The sequence below is a fragment of the Phlebotomus papatasi genome, chromosome 1 (assembly GCF_024763615.1).
Source record: "Phlebotomus papatasi isolate M1 chromosome 1, Ppap_2.1, whole genome shotgun sequence".
In the NCBI taxonomy this organism is placed as follows: domain Eukaryota; kingdom Metazoa; phylum Arthropoda; class Insecta; order Diptera; family Psychodidae; genus Phlebotomus; species Phlebotomus papatasi.
Genome location: NC_077222.1, coordinates 78,775,488 through 78,792,398, shown reverse-complemented (window position 1 = coordinate 78,792,398; position 16,911 = coordinate 78,775,488). Strand labels below are relative to the sequence as shown.

The window sequence follows — 16,911 nt, the reverse complement described above, 5'->3', positions numbered from 1 at the left end:
GGAAGTTCAAAAAGTCACCACAGGTGGCGCTGTGATAGCGTCAAAATTCATCGAAATTCAAAGTCACTTTCCTCAAAAACGGCATTGTGCAAGTTAATGAAATTTTAGTATGTTGTAGTCCAGTCTAAGACGTTTCCAAAATGGTGCGTATGTGCGCTGTGGTTTCAATAGAACCGGAGATATGAGGGGTCAAAGTTCACGAAATTCAAAAAATTTTTTCTTCGGTTCTATGTGACCGATTTTGATGAATGAGGGCTTAAACGAAAGATCTCACCAAATGCTACAACTTTCTAGAATATTTGAACTTCGTGGGACCAACACCAGGGGCGCCACAGTCGAAAAACCAATTTCAATATCACATAACCTCAATTATCTCGACTGTCGTTGAACTGATTTTGATGATTACTTCAACATAATTGTAGAGCATATTTGTCTCTACATTTCGTCCATACATCATTTTCCACTCAGACTACGCTATCACTCCGATTTTGCCGTTTAAGTGTGAAAAAATTGATTTTTCCAATAATAACGCTTTGAAATCACTCAGATGTCAATTTGACTGCCTCTACTCCACCAAGACACTTAAAATAGGGGTTTAAATGGAAAGTCCCGCAAAATACAACAATTCTTTGATATAGTTGAAGTTCAACAAATGACTACTTGGGGCACTCTGGATGAAAAAACGAGTTAAGAAACAAAAAACCTCGCTTGTCTTGGCTTCTGAGTAATCGATGAGATCATGTTCTATAGGAAAATTATAGAGTACATTCTGGTCTACATTTTACCCATATAACACTTTTCTGTCAGTTCATCTAAATCCTTGATATTTTGATTTAAATACAAAATTTGTATAATTTCACGAATTTGATTCAAGATAACTGAATGGCGACTCACAATTTCAGCTCCAAATCGAATTTGCATGCACTCCGAGTTAGCTCACGTTAAGAATCTCACCTACATAAGCCGGTTAGGATTATCTGTCCCTTTTCTATTATGGCTGATTTAATAATATTGTATTATAACATTATAATAATATTGTAAAAAAGAGAGTATTCACGTAAAATTGTTGAATAAAAATTGAATTTTAAATAAATTGAAATACATATTTTTATGTAGTTAAAATAATGTTTAGAAACATTAGAAAGGGTAGAAAAAATGTAGAAATCATCTAAATACTCTAAAGAAATTCTGCCGATAATTTTAAAATTTTCTATAGAAATTCTGCAGAATTTTCATACAACGATCGGATCCACCTTAGAGCAAAATTCTGCAGAAATTCTGCTGATTTTTCGGCAATTAGTAATTCAAATCTGACGATTTCTTCAGAATTCTGCAAAATTTGCCGGGCGGGATTTTAGACTTCAATTTAAACGAAAAGTTTCGTTTGAAAATCTGTTGTTGACATTTTTCACGTTAGATTGTGTTTGTCGCAATGTTTTTGATAAATTTCATTGATAATTTCGATAATTTCTAAAAAAAAGAATTCTAATTCTCCTAACTCTCCTAGATCAAAATTTTCGGACCTAAATGCTCACTAGAATCTTCTAAATCTAGGTAAAATCTTCTAGAGTTGGCAACACTGTTTGCAAGTCGGTTTTTACTCGTTGGCGCTAGTGTCGCAAGTCGCAACTTGTTTTACAAGAGAAAGAAGAATAAGAAGAACAGTTTTTGCAAGCGGGGCATATTTTTGATCCCGTAATTTTCAAAGCATTTTTTCACATTTTTAAACCATCATGGGGGTACCTAAATTTTTTCGCTATATCAGCGAAAGGTACCCAAGTCTCAATGAACTTGTGCGGGAGAATCAAGTGAGTATAGGAATGGGGCAAAATATTTTTTTTGTGGAATTTTCCTAAAACCTTTTTCTTGTTTTGCTGCAAAAAGATTCCTGAATTTGATAATCTCTATCTGGACATGAATGGCATCATTCACAATTGCTCCCATCCCGATGACAGCAATGTGCACTATCGCATCTCAGAGGAACAAATTTTCAAGTCCATCTTTCACTATATCGACGTGCTGTTCCGAATCATTCAGCCGCGTAAGTTGATGTTCATGGCCATCGATGGCGTTGCTCCGAGGGCCAAGATGAACCAACAACGTGGTCGGAGGTTCCGTACGGCCAAGGAGGCCGAACTACAGGAGGCCAAAGCACGCGAAAAGGGCGAGAAATTGCCAGATGAAGCTCGTTTTGACAGCAACTGCATCACTCCCGGAACTCCCTTCATGGCACGTCTGCAGAAGGCACTGAAGTTCTTTGTGAAGCAGAGAATTAGTCAGAGTGATATTTGGCAGAAATGCCGTGTAATTCTGAGTGGACATGAAACCCCGGGAGAGGGTGAGCACAAGATTATGGAATACATCAGATTCTTGAAGTCCAAGCCAGACTGGGATCCCAATACTCGACACTGCCTCTATGGTCTCGATGCTGATCTGATTATGCTAGGTCTGTGCACACACGAACAGCACTTTTCTCTCCTCCGGGAAGAAGTCAAATTTGGCAAGAATGCCAAGCATGCTGCTTCAGTGGACAGCACAAGGTTCTACCTGCTTCACCTGGGACTTCTCAGGGAGTACATTGAAATGGAATTTGACTGCCTCAAGAAATCCCTACCCTTTCCCTTTGACATTGAAGCCATTGTGGATGATTGGGTGCTCATGGGATTCCTGGTGGGAAACGATTTCATTCCAAATCTTCCCAATCTGCATATCAATAAGAATGCCCTTCCGGACATCTATGCCACGTACAAGAGTGTCCTCCCTACTCTCGATGGCTACTTAAATGACAGCGGGAAGCTGAATCTGGCCAGATTGGAAGTGTTTCTGGCCAAACTGGGACAGAAAGACAGGGATTACTTCAATGATAATTACGATGATTTGAAGTATCCAAAGGCGCTAACAAATGGCTTTGACGAATTTGATTCGGAGGATTCTGAGAGCGATCTCATTGGATTTGACTTCCCGGATGATCTGGCGAAATTGGCCAAGCAGACTGAGGAACAGGTACGTTCAATTTTTTTTCCATGATTTTACAGGGTCGACCTGTCCAGATGTCCCAAAAATTGTTTTCGAATTTTTGAAAAAGATTATTTTTTTATAAATGGGATTTTGTCTTAGCTAGATTAAAAATCAAAATTCCGTATTAATTGCCAATGCTAAATTGATTTTTAATGTATCGAAAAGTGTTCCTAGAAAGTTATTTACCAGGGACAAGTTCAGCACTTAAATCCCGTTTAAGTCATTAGGAATTTTCAAAGCAATGAAGAAGGATGTTCGAACTGAATCCATTCTGAAAAGGTTTAATTCATCGTTAATTAATTAATTAAGCGTTAGATAAAAAAAATCAAAAAAGGCATTTTCAGTTAGCCCAGACACATACCAAAAAAATGTCGTATGTACACTACTGTGATTTTCTAAACATTTTCTCTGGTTTCACAAGATTTTTAAAAGCTGCAGATATTTTTTTTAATAAATATATTAGACAAATATATTAAGACAAATCGGAAGCTTTCGGCTCGAACTCCAAGCCTTCCTCAGTGGTCAAATCTATTTTTTTCTTGCTCTGTCATAGGGTCTTTTTAATTTATATGATATTACGGACTACTTAGGATAATAACCTTTTTCGAAAGCAAAAACAAGTGTTTTCTCGAAAAATCACAAAAAAAACTAAATTTAATTAATTATTTACTAATTTGAGTTTATTGAAACATCAATAAAATCTTTTAGTAGGATCTTAAATCTTTAGATATTTTGGAAAAAACTCACTTTGAGAAAATTACGGATTTTTGATCTATTTCCGTATCAATTTTGATGATTTTGGCGGATTTCGACACATACAAAAACGTTCTCTTCTAATGGGTCCTAACAGCTTTTTATTGGAATAAATAGCATTTTTGACAAATATCTAAAAAATGTTCCTACGAGAAAAGGATTTAGATTTTATTTGAAAACTCTTAAAATCCAATTTTGATTGGTTTTAGATGGTCCGGATTAGCTGGCAAAGTTTTTCATTATGCCTGCGGCACACCTTTTATATCGGTAAAATTTCATAAACTCAGAAATCACGTCCCTTTTTTTCAAAGTATTTGTATAAGTCTGTCGCACTCTCTTAGTTAGACTCAAAATTGGACTGAACTATATTTAATTTGGTGTGATGTTCAAAAGAAGAAGAAGAATGCGAAAGAGTAAGATAGACATATGCAGAGCTTTTAAGAAAGAAAGGGATGTTATTTTGGCTTTATGAAATTTTTCTGATCTAAAATGTGTGCCGGAGCCATTAGTTTTTTTTTAATAGTGAATATTAACCTTTCCTTTTAAACAAAAAGGGATTAAAAGGAGCTTCAAATTTTTTTGTTCTATAAAATTGCTGTCTAAAATTCACCATAAAACCATTTTAACATCGATTTTATGATCTTATAGCGCAGGCACACCTTTTAGATCAAGAAAATTTTATGAAATCGAAATTCACTTCATTGTCCTTCTCAAATTGTTTACATAAGTCTATCTTACTCTTTCGCACTATTCTTCTTCTTTTGAACATCACACCAAATTTAATTTAATTCAGTCTAATTTTAAGACCGAATGAATGAGATAGACTAATACCGATCTATTGAAAAAAAGGGACACGAATTTTAATTTCATGAAATTTTACTTACGCAAATCTTTTGAGAAAGAAAATGAAGTAAATTTTTATTTTATGAAATTTTCCTGATCTAAAAGCTGTTCCGGGCCCATTAAATTTTATTTCTAATGACTCCAGCAGACTTTTTAGATCAGGAAAATTTCATGAAGTTAAAAATTTGAATTCTTTTCTTTTTTTACACGTTTTGCATTCTTTCGCATTCTGCTTCTTCTTTTAAACGCCACAACAAATTCAATTTAGCTCAATCGAATTTAGAGTGAGACAGAATGAGATAGACGAGATAGACATATGCAAAACGTATGAGAAAGAAAGGGATTCGAATTTTGATTTCTTAAAATTTTTCTGATATAAAAAGGTGTGCCGGAGCCATAAAGATAAGAAAATTTCCACCAGTAATTCTCTAAAACAATTTCAATTTAAGTTATCTTTGTGTAAATACCGATAAAAAATTCTTTTATATGTTTATAAAATCTAATTGAGACTTAGTTTTGACGAACCTGCCAGATGTTATGAGCTAAAAGCTTACTAAAGACATCTAAAAACGTTTCATTCAAAAGTACCTTCACATCATTTACAGTTTACCGGTTCTCAATCGATTTAAACCGATTCATAAATCACTCAAAAGATCACTCAAAAAGTAGTTATTAGAGTAATAAAATTGATTTTTGAACGAAAATTACTTATTGGTTCATATCCGGTTCATTACCGATTCACAACCTATATTTGAACCAATTTATAAATCAATCAAAATAATTCCCAAAATACAGCTCAGGAGTAACTTAATAGAATTTCGGATAAAAATAACTTATCGGTTATGAACCGGTTCATTACTGGTTCAAAACCGATTCTAAATTGGAACCGGTTAAGTTTTATTGGAAATTCCAAGACTTTTCCAGGAGGCCAAATATGACGCCATTCGGTGCAGAAAAACGCTCCCTAGAGCCTTTTTAACCTTTGATCTTGAAAAACCGTTATTAGGAATAATTCAACGAATTCAACGGTATTTTAACGTTTATTCGGCTTCAACGTTTCAACGGTTCTTGCGCACCTCTGCTCTAACCGTTCCGCTCTTCGTCCTCGCCTCATAAAAATATCATGTTCGAAAATTTTAGAAATTTGGTGTGTGTCTCGGCTAATTATTTTTTACTTGAATTAAACCTTGTTGAGTTTTATGGAAGGCAGTGCTTTTAGCTGTAAAAATGATAGATCTTTATTTGAATTCGACTGATAAATTTCACCTCAAAATATTTGGTGAAATCAAAAATCAATTAACGTTTTTGGAACATCTGGAATAGTCACATCTGTATAATCGATTTGAAATTAAATCAAATCGATAGTGACTAATAGTAAAATTGCAATTTTTTACTATTTCACAATTCCCATTGTCTAATGATACGAAATTCACTATCTTTCATTACTCACGTTCAATTATAATTGTTTTGTCTCTTAGCTTGGAATAACAAGTGATTCGGATGATGATGATGAAGAGGCGATATTCGAGAAGAATTTTTTCAAATACAAAAGGGCATATTATATAAATAAGCTCAAGTATCCTGATATGACAGAGTAAGTGGCTAAAATTCTTAATGCCCATTAAATGAATAAAAAAATTAATGGGATGCGTTTTTAGGGATGTTTTAAAAGAGCAAACTTACTGCTACATTTCGGCTCTTCAGTGGACCCTTTTCTACTACTATCGTGGTATTGTGTCCTGGGGTTGGTTCTATCCGCATCACTATGCACCATTTGTCAGTGATTTGAAGAATTTTAGGGGGATGAAATTGAAGTTTGAGATGGGAAGGCCATTTTTGCCATTTGAACAACTTTTGGCTGTTTTACCATCGGCCAGTAAGTCTCATTTACCCCCGGCATATCAGGGTTTAATGACGGATCCCAGAAGTGATATCATTGATTACTATCCGACGGAATTTGAGACGGATTTGAATGGGAAACGTCAAGATTGGGAGGCTATTGTTCTCATTCCGTTTATCAATGAGGAACGTTTGCTGAAGGCAATGAGTGAGTGCCATAAAAATCTCACTGATGAAGAAATTGAGAGGAATACCCATGGACCAATGCTCCAGTATGATTATGTGCCAGAGAATCAGGGATCGTGTGAGGGGCCAGGAAATGAGAAAATCCATGCGGTTTATGCTAGAGAAACTCTCGTGGAGAGGGCAGATATTCATGTTCCATCTGATCGAATGGTGCTAAAAATGTCTGAAAAAACTCTCAAAGGTGTTCACTTTCCGGGATTCCCAACCACAAAGCATTTGCAGTACACGTCGAAGCTTGAAATGGCCAGAGTTAAGGTTTTTGAGCAGCCTAGTATGAATGAGAGTATGATCATTCATTTGAATTCGCAATCGAACAATCTTGATCAGAATATCAAAGATTTGGCCAGGAAGTTGGTTGGCAAGGAAGTCTTCATTGGATGGCCTCACTTGGTTGAAGCCAAAGTGACTGCAGTGTCCAATGAGATGGTCAGATATGGAGCAAATGAGAAGGTGGAAGATCATGATTTTCGAGCTTTTCAGAGAGCAATCTTAGGACTCCATGATCACAATAAACAAAGGCTGGGAATTGAAATTGGCGAGACGACAAAACTTGTTCATGTGCTTCCCATTGAGTCTAGGGAGTACATTTTTGGGCCACATGGTGTGATGACATTGAAAAAAGTCTGGTCAAGAATTGAACAATCGTATCCACTTCAGGTAATTTGTTTCTTTCCCACGATCTTATCAAATTTCTTATCGGAGATGAGCTTAAGATTTTTCAATTTCGCAATATCAGGCAATTGTCAGCGATTTGACAGTGCACAATCCGGACTTTATGCAGTTCAAGACGGTAGAGCAGGTCTTTCCCATTGGGGGCACTATCTTCCTCCTCAGCACACCGCAATATGGATGCAAAGGCGAAGTGATTGATACTTCAACGGTAGCCAAAAATGAAAGAATTCGAGGTGAGGAACATTTTTTGTTGACTTTTTATTATTTTCAGCGTCAACTTTGCAAATTTTCAAAATTCTGATTCAAAATTAAATTATTTTTTTTATTAATTTGCTTTTGCGCCTGTGATCTAGGCAAAACATTTTTTTGATACTCATTTGATTATATTTCCGATTTTACTGAAGAAATTTTAGTTTTGGGAAAGGAAAGGTTAAAGGTCTTGACGTGGACGACAATTCTCTGAAAATCCTAAAAATACTGAAATTCATAAAACCGATATTACAGGCGCTGTGTTAAAACTTCAAGAAGTCTGTGAACTTTTTGAAGTAAGATTATCAAAACGGTGGTAGTCAAATTCCGAATGGGTTGAAAAAAAAACCAAAACCGAATTCCCGAAAGGATCAAAATGGAGAAAAAAATAAAATCTCGAAAACCAAAAACCAGAAAAACCAAAATTCGGATCAAAAATCGCTTAAATTCAAACCGAAAATGCCAAAATGGATTGTACTTTTTCGTTTCCCAAAAATATTTTATTAGTTTTAGGCATTTCCGTTTTATTTCTATGTATCAAATTTTGTTTTGTGTAACCAATTTTTGCAAAGTATCTTCGGGATTTTCATCTATTCCGGATCTTGGCTATCGGGATTTTGACCCTTTCGGGACTTCAATCCCTTCAGAATTTTGATTAGTTGAGATTTCGACTTATTTGGGATATCGACTTATTCGGGAATTTTGGATTTGGATTTCAGGATTTCGATCCACCCGGAATTTTGGCTTTTTGCCATTTTGACCATTCTGAATTTCGATCTATTCAGGCTTTCGACACATTTGGGATTTTCACCGCTCATTATTTTAGCCATTCAGAATTTTGATCTATTAGGGATTTCGACTCATTCGACATTTTGATTACTCAGAATTTTGGCCATTTGGGAATACGTCTTATTCGGAATTTCGGGATTTTGACAACTCAGGATCTTAGCCATTTGGGATTTCTACACATTCGTGCTTTCAAATAATTCAGGACTTAAACTACACGGGATTTTAACTATTTGCGATCAAAATCCGAAATCAAATTAAATCAATCCCATATCAAAATCCCGGGTAATTCAGGATTTTGACTTTTAGAGATTTTGACAATTCGAGATTTAGACTCATTCGGGATTTTGACTCATTCGGTATTTTGACCACTCAAGATTTTGGAAATTTGAGTTTTCGATCGACACATTCGGGATTTCGATTTATTCAGTATTTCGACTCATTCGAGATTTTGACTATTTGAAATTTCGATCTATTCAGGATTTCGAATCATTCGGAATTTCAACTCATTCAGGATTTTGGCTACTCGGGATTTTAACGATTTGGGATTAAAATCCGAAATTAAATCAAACTCCCGATCAATTCGGGATTTTGGTTTTTCAAGATTTTGATCACTCACGATTTTGGCCATTTGGGATTTCGTCTTATTCGGGATTTTGGGATTTTGACAACTCAGGATTTTGGCCATTTAGGATATCGACACATTCTGGAGTTCAAATCATTCAGGACTTAAACTACACGGGATTTTACCCGTTTGCGATCAAAATCCGAAATCAAATCAAATTAATCCCAAATCAAAATCCCGGCTAATTCGCGATTTTGACTTTTCGAGATTTCGACTCATTTGGAATTTTGACCATTCACCATTTTAGCCATTTGAGATTTCAATACATTCGGGACTTCCGATCAATTCAGGATTTTGGCTTTTCGAGATTTTGATCACTCAGGATTTGAGATTTCGTCTTATTCGCGATTTCGGGATTTTGACAACTCAAAATTTTAGCCATTTGGGATTTCGACACATTCGGGATACTCATTCACGACTTTAACTACACGGGACTACAACCATTTGTGATCAAAATTCGAAATCAAATCATATCAATCCCAAATCAAAACTCCGGCTAATTTGGGATTTTGACTTTTCAAAATTTTGACCCTTCGGGATTTTGACCACTCAGGATTTTTGGCCATTTGGGTTTTCGACACATTCGGGATTTCAATCTATTCGATATTTCGATTCATTCGGGATTTTGACTATTTGAGATTTTCATCTATTCGTGATTTCGACTCATTCGGAATTTCAACTCATTCAGGATTTTGACCACTCGGGATTGTTGTAACCATTTGGGATCAAAATCCCAAATTAAATCAAATGAATCCTAAATCAAAATCCTGATCAATTCAGAATTTTGACTTTTAGAGATTTTGACATAGGGAAGTTCGATCTATTCGGGATTCCGACTCATTCGACATTTTAATCACTCAGGATTTTGGCCATTTGGTATTTCAACATATTCGGGATTTCTATCTATTCGATATTTCGACTCATTCAGAATTTTGACTATTCGAGATTTTGATCTATTAGGGATTTCGACTAATTTGGGATTTTAACACTTTGGAATGTAGATCATTCGGTATTTTGACTCATTTGGGATTTCGACTTATTCTGGATTTCGAATTATTCGAGATTTCGACTATTCGGTCATTTTAGCATTTGGGATTTCGATCTATTTGAGATTTTCGCTTTCATGATTTCGACTCATTTGGGATTTCAATACATACGGGACTTCGATCTATTCAGAATTCATTCGGAATTTCATCTCATTCATGATTTTAACTGCTCGGGATTTTAACCATTTGAGATCAAAATCCCAAATCAAAATCCCGACCAATTCGGGATTTTGACTTTTCGAGATTTTGACTATTCAGAATTTCAATCTATTCGGAATTTCGACTGTTTCAGGATTTTGATCAATTCAGGACTTTGGCTTTCGATATTTCAAACCAAATAAGGATTTTGACTTTGGGATTTCGACTTATTCGGGCTTTTGTTTTGATCATTCGGGTTTTCGACTGAGACCAAATATTTTAAGAACAAATTTTCGTTTGCGTTTTGTAAAAAATTTACTAAACATTTCGTAATTGATCTTTGCAAAAAAGATCACTGGTAAATTTACTTCAATAATTTGCAAAGTATAAAATTTCCAAGCAAGCAAATTTTAATTTTTTTTTCAGTGTTACTGAGTGTCTTCCCTGAGCCCGAATTTCCCGATCTTATTCTCAAGCATCGCAGATCTTCTGAGAAGTATCTGTCGTGTTTGAAGGCTGCTACAGAAATTGGTATCATCCCATCGGTTCTTGGGCAAATCTCTGGATCTGTGTTGATCATAGGAGGTGCCCGAAGGCCCGTTCACAGTGAGGACAATGTGAAGAAGGTGAATGTGGGATTATTGATGCAATCCAGAAAGGCAAACACCGAAATTCCAGGTTTCACGAAAAAAATCCAGGGTCATTGGTATTTTAGTCGTGATGTGATAAAAATTGTTTCGGAATATCTCAATAGATTTCCCAGATTGTTTAGTTTGTTGGCCGAAAGGAAGATGGGGGATATTTTTGAGGAGGATTTGCAACCAAATGAACTCGATGGGAGTCTTTTGCAGGAGATGCAGGCATTTGTTCGGGAACAGCCTCATTATAATATGGAGAGACAACAGATTGGTGCTCAGATGATTGAGAGGGAAATTATTGAGGAGATGATTGAGGTTGTGAATCAGAATAAGAAGAATCTCGTTTACAAACAATTGAAATTGCAGATTAAGCCAAAGTTGGTTTATCGGCCGGGATTGATGAAGTTGGGAAAAGGGCCAGATCCTGATGTTATTTTTAAATTGTTTGATAGGGTGATTGTGGCGAGTTCAGCTTATGGGGTTCCATTGGGTATGAAGGGGACAATTGTGTCAATTATTCCGGAAGTTGATCCAAATCCAATTAGATTTGAAACACAAAAGACGGGAGGGACAAATTTGATTGATGTACTTTTTGATGAGGAATTTGAGGCTGGACAATCACTGTATGGATTGGCTCAGGGAAGGGTATTTCGTGTGCCTGATTATGTTTTAATTAATATAACTTATGGGAGACTGAAGTATTCGTCCAAGGATCAAAAACAGCCAAAAGAACAGCAGCAGCAGCAGCAAAGTTCCAGGGAATTTTATCCGAAGAATCCTTTGAAGGTTCAGATTGAGAAATCTGAGAGGATTTCTTCGCCACGGAGTGAAAAACTCCCGGAAAATCAATCACCGAATGTGTCAAGGGTGAATGGGAATGTCAAAAACATAAAATCGGGAGAGAAGCAAAAGATTGAGCCTTCTCAGTACAATGATATTTGGACAAAGTTAAAGGAACAAAAGTATCCATTGCCTCCTGTCCATCTGATTCCGAAGAAATCGGTGGAACCTATTTCTGAAGCTAAAGATGGATCGGATTTGTTGAGGAAACTTCTGAAATTGGACTCAAAACCGGAAGAAGTGGAGGAAAAGATTAATGTTCAAGCTCCGGCCAAACTTCCACCACCGCCTCCGCTCTGGAGGCAAGAAGCAGCAGCTACGAAGCCACAGAGTTTTGCAGGAACTCCCCCGGTTGTTGCTCAAAAGACCATTCCGGAGCCCAAGAAGGAGACACGGAGACCTCAATCGACTCCACAGAGGCCACCTCCGGTTTTGCATCCTCCGCCAGTTCCAGGCTTTCAGCCACAATTATCGGCATTTGCCATGCATCAGAAAAAACCACCGCTAATCTATCCAATTCCTCCCTTTGCCGGAGCCTTTCCCTGTTGGCAGATGAGGCCAAATTATCCACAGCAACCGCTGAATTTCTGGCCACATGCTCGACCACAGGGAATCCCAATGAATATTATGCCCAACCAGAGGCCTCCGCCGCAGCAGCAGCAACAGAATTCGTCAATTGGTCCTCTGGGAGGACGAAGTGACTTTATACCCCTGCAGGCGGCTAGGAAGATTGTGAAACAGAAGAATCTGCAGCAGCAGTTGAAGGAGACTTTTGAACAGAGAAATGCTCAACAGAGGCAGAGAGTGGGGCAGAATCAGGAAGAGAATAGGCAAAAATTCACAGCCTTTATGACCAAGATTGACAGTGAAGCTGTGAAGGTTGAAAAGGCAGCCACGCCCAAGGAGCCAGAGATCCCAAAAGTCAAGGTAAAACACTTCAAATTTAAACTTTTCCAAAGAGAGATTCCTTAAAAACTGATCTTGCAGAAAACACAACCACCGGCACCTCGTCAACCAAGAATTGCAGCTAAATTTGATATAAGTTCATAAAATTTAAGAAGTAAATTACAAGGACTCCGAGAAGTATACGTAAAGACACCTGAAGTCCCCCGGAAGAACTGCATGTAGAATGTATAAAAAAATCGTCGAATTGTGAAGAAAAACAAATGTAAGTTTACTATTGAATTTTACGTTTACTTGAAATATATTTTACATGTGGGACCTTCTAAAAAAACAGCCTACTTTGCAAGATCATTTCCTGAAGGCATTCTAGTGAGATAGAACGTGCCTTCCTTTAAGAATTCTCCTCATAATCACCCTTCTACCTCCAGCTGTGGCTAGTCTGGCTTGAAGTCCCAATTTCCTAACTCGTTTTATCTCACTGGGCCGTGGGAAGTTATTTCTGATGTTCGTGCGGGAGAAAATGAGGCTCCACAGACCACCGGCTTTTGGGGCTATCACGTTATTTTGGGTCACACTGTGAAAGCTCCTCTGGAATATTTGGGTAGTCCATGGATTTCTGTTTAAATGCCCAAAACACACGAATATTTCAATAAAATTTTAAGGAATGAGGTAAAATAAACTTCTTAAAATGTACTTACCTTAGAATAGTTGAGAAAATTGGAGAGATATTGAACATTTTCCCAAGAAAACTCAAAGAAAAACACAATTACTCGAACAAAATATGACAGTCTGATAGTTCTTGGAACATCCACCAGGAGCTCTGCTGTCATATGAGGGATTTTCTTCCCGCGCTTTTTGTAGTGAACTCGCGCAGTGAAATTTATAAGAGCCATCGATACTATAATCGACTAAGGTCCCAAAAGTCTCGATCTGATCCTCGAAAATATTCAGTCATTCACTGAAGGCTTAAGATTATTAATTATAGGTCCTTTACATAAATTTCCTTCCTGTAAGAATTAAAACGCTCATAATTTGAAATTCCCAAGTCAAATCCTCGGGAACGAGAACGGGATCGAAAAATAGAGTTTTCATGTGGAGAAGGGGTAGTCTTGGAAAGGGCGTAAAAGGGACAAGATCAAGCTCCGTGTCCTCGGTTTTAAAGAGTGGATAATTCATTGCCCAGGGACCTACACATTTAACTCTTTCGTCTCCTTTGGGACTCTGGGTACCCATGGAATAAAGAATTTTTTTAGACTATTTAGAATCGATAAAATTCCGATTTTTGTGGATGATTACAAACTAAAAGGATGTCCAAATCTAGGATATTTTTTGCAGGATCTCAATTAACTCCTGAGCTAAGATATTCTTGGTCAAAAATCGTGAATTTTCGATTTTCTGCTTCCTTGCAGATATTGTGACTTTTTTGATATTTCTAGACCCGAATAAGGAAAAACCTCTCGGGGCCAATAAGTATGATAATTAACAATTACAGATTACATAAATTCGAAAAACAATTTTTTCATAAATTTTAAAAAAACTTGTTCAAACTTGATGGGAATTCTCGTCCGCAAGAATCTAGAGGTCAAATGTAAGGTTATCCCGCCAATGTCCGCCATTTGCTTTTTGACACCAACCTTGTAAGAAAATTCCAAGCGGGAGCGAAATTTTTGTCAATATGGCCGATAATTTTGACATTTGGCAGCGAGGGAGATTGCTTTCGAGGAAGTTTTTCCTATTCTTCCAGATTTTGGTAAATTCTGATTGTCCAGGAAGTGTTTTTTTGGCTCTTGAGAAAGCTTAATGTGTCTGCAATAACATCCTGTTGAGAGAAATGTGTGTTAAAGTGTTATTCTGTGAAATATTTTGAGGAATCTGTTGGCAAGCAGGTGCTGGGTGTCCTTTTTAGCACTTCCTGGGCATCCCACAAGATACTGGTCAATAATTCTTCTTGTTTTAGTGATCAACATTGTAAAGGAGTCATTTGACATGCAAAAATAATTCACAAAATTGATATTATTGGCTTTTGGAAAATTGAAGTTTGTCCAAGTTTGTATCCTTTGCGTTCTTTAGGGGACGAGAGTTCCCATGAGTTTTCCAATTTCCCAGAGGCGGAGAAAATTCTTTCTCTACAAAAGTATCATATTTGACCACTAAGACTTACAATAAAGTGAGTTTTACTGAAATTCGTTCGCTGGATATGTTGTGGTCCGGAAAGAGTTAACCTGTAAAATGACAAAATAGGCAAAAGTGGTCTATGGTGCGACCACTAATGAGACCTATATCATTGAATAAGCCATGGTATAGGTAATAACTTTTGTTCTGGGACCAAAGTTCTCTAAACCATGGAGGAAAAGTTCTATAGCAAAAAAAAAAACTATTTTCGTAGAAGAAAAATAATCTCTTATATAAAATGTGCGCATTTATACTGTCTTTTTGAAGGGAAAGAATAAATTGTAACATAAAATATATTAAATGACTGCATATACTCGAAATGGACATAAAAGTATATCGTCAGTTAAATCAGCATTTGTCGTAACTTCCTTTTGACAACTTTTCAGGAGACGAAATTTTCAGTTAATCATTATTTCTCTTAAAAATGAGCCCCGAATGCGATACTTTTGAGTCAAAATAATAAAAGTGGCACTAATATACTGTAAGTTAACTCGAGAAAATCTTTATAAAATTATTTAAAAGCTGAAATATTGAGATATATGTTAGAAGAAACACAATAATATTTTATCGTAACTTCCATCGTTTATAAATCCGTTACTTCCAATGTATGGGGATTCTGGAAGTTACGAAATTTTTCTAAAATGCATTATATCAATTTGAATTATTCTAGTGATAATAAGCGCCTTTAACTAAATTAGTCAATAATACTGTTATCCCTGTCTCTAAAAGCTTTTATTTCATAAGTTTTATTGAATAAATTTTGTGTGCCACGTCGCTTGTTTTGTTTTGAATTAATGACAGATGGGTAGGGATTTTTCTCACTTTTTTCTCGCAAATATTGAATTAAAATGATTTCATGTTACATTATTCGCACTGTCTTTGGATATATGGAAGAGTTTGTGAACGTTTTATTGAGAAATATTACATTTTTGCTGCAAATTACGAGCCACGCAAACGAACAAAATAAATTACGGCAAATGTTGATTACTGAAAATTTTGTATGGAAATTTGTCGTAACTTCCCTAAAAATGGAAATTAGAATAAATTCTTATAAATTTTTCTTAATTAAGGGCACTTGCGATAATTTTGTTTAATATAATTTTTATTGGGCTTATAAAAGTTTCTTTTTCTCAAGTTCGTTTAATAAACAAAATTACGCTGATTCCAAATATGTATATATCTCAAAATCGCAAAAATGAAGTTACGATAAATGCTGATTTAACTGACGATATGTCTTTACAATGCATAACCTGCGTAGGAGAACATTGAAACATGATGGCTCAAAGTCAAAACTATAAACCTTATATCTCAAAGATTTATCAACCGAATTTAATCAACTAATGCTCAATCGAAAGGTCTCGAAAAATCCTACAAAACGGCGCTATAGATAAGTTCACAAGTCGACCGCAAGGGGCGCTCTAGGTTATCAAAGTTTCCAAATAAAGAAAATGTTAAGTTTTAGAACTATTCAACCGATTTTAATGAACTTATATTATGTATATCTGATACTTTTAATATGTTACAGAGAAAGATATGGCCTCATTGTATTCATCGATTTCAGTAAAATTATACATATTTTGACTTATTTTTCTAACTGTGATTGATTGATTTATTTATTTATTTGTTTTCTTTTGAAATCGTAATCAGATTTTGTATGACTGAATAGCCTTCCATAAACCTTATTCCCATGACGAGTTTCAGCTTTCTATCTTTTCTCAGAGAGGAGTTATAGTGGAAAAAGTCCTCATTTTGTATGGGGACTGCTGGAAGGAGTGGCAGGGGGAAACGTATATATATACACAGTTAAAGAGCCTTCCATTGCCCTTGATCCTATGCCAAGTTTCTGATTTCTACTTCTTTTCACAGAGGAGCTAGAGCCCCGCTATAGGCCATTTGGTTCCAGATTTGACACTTAGATCGCACATAGTCCATGTCATTTTTTAAAATTATCAACGACTTTTAGTATTGAAATTGCTCGACGGCTTCCACTTTCTTTGCGATTGCGGTACTTGTCCTCGCTCTCTTCATTATGGATCACAATTATCATAACTACTCAATAAAGTTTGGCAAAAATATTAAAATAATTATGACAACATTGCATGTCGCGTACTAAAAAACATAACCTAACTTTAAATCAGTGTTT

At 36.1% G+C, this 16,911-nt stretch overlaps 1 protein-coding gene across 1 annotated transcript; it reads left to right on the top strand.

Annotated features, from left to right (window-relative positions):
• The first annotated feature begins 1,600 nt into the window (after positions 1-1,600).
• LOC129804437 (5'-3' exoribonuclease 1) lies at positions 1,601-12,896 on the top strand. Its single transcript, XM_055851717.1, has 7 exons — positions 1,601-1,808; positions 1,885-3,003; positions 6,093-6,208; positions 6,273-7,356; positions 7,436-7,604; positions 10,642-12,620; positions 12,681-12,896. The coding sequence occupies exons 1-7, from the start codon at positions 1,734-1,736 to the stop codon at positions 12,741-12,743; spliced, it is 4,605 nt and encodes a 1,534-aa protein (XP_055707692.1). The 5' UTR covers positions 1,601-1,733; the 3' UTR covers positions 12,744-12,896.
• Positions 12,897-16,911: the final 4,015 nt, after the last annotated feature.

What these genes read in the sequence shown, in the direction of transcription:
- LOC129804437 (XM_055851717.1), top strand. Translation starts at nt 1,734, where the DNA reads ATGGGGGTACCTAAATTTTTTCGCTATATCAGCGAAAGGTACCCAAGT. An exon ending in AAGTATCCTGATATGACAGA is followed by an intron (nt 6,209 to 6,272) that starts GTAAGTGGCTAA and finishes ATGCGTTTTTAG; the next exon opens with GGATGTTTTAAAAGAGCAAA. An exon ending in CAGAGATCCCAAAAGTCAAG is followed by an intron (nt 12,621 to 12,680) that starts GTAAAACACTTC and finishes CTGATCTTGCAG; the next exon opens with AAAACACAACCACCGGCACC.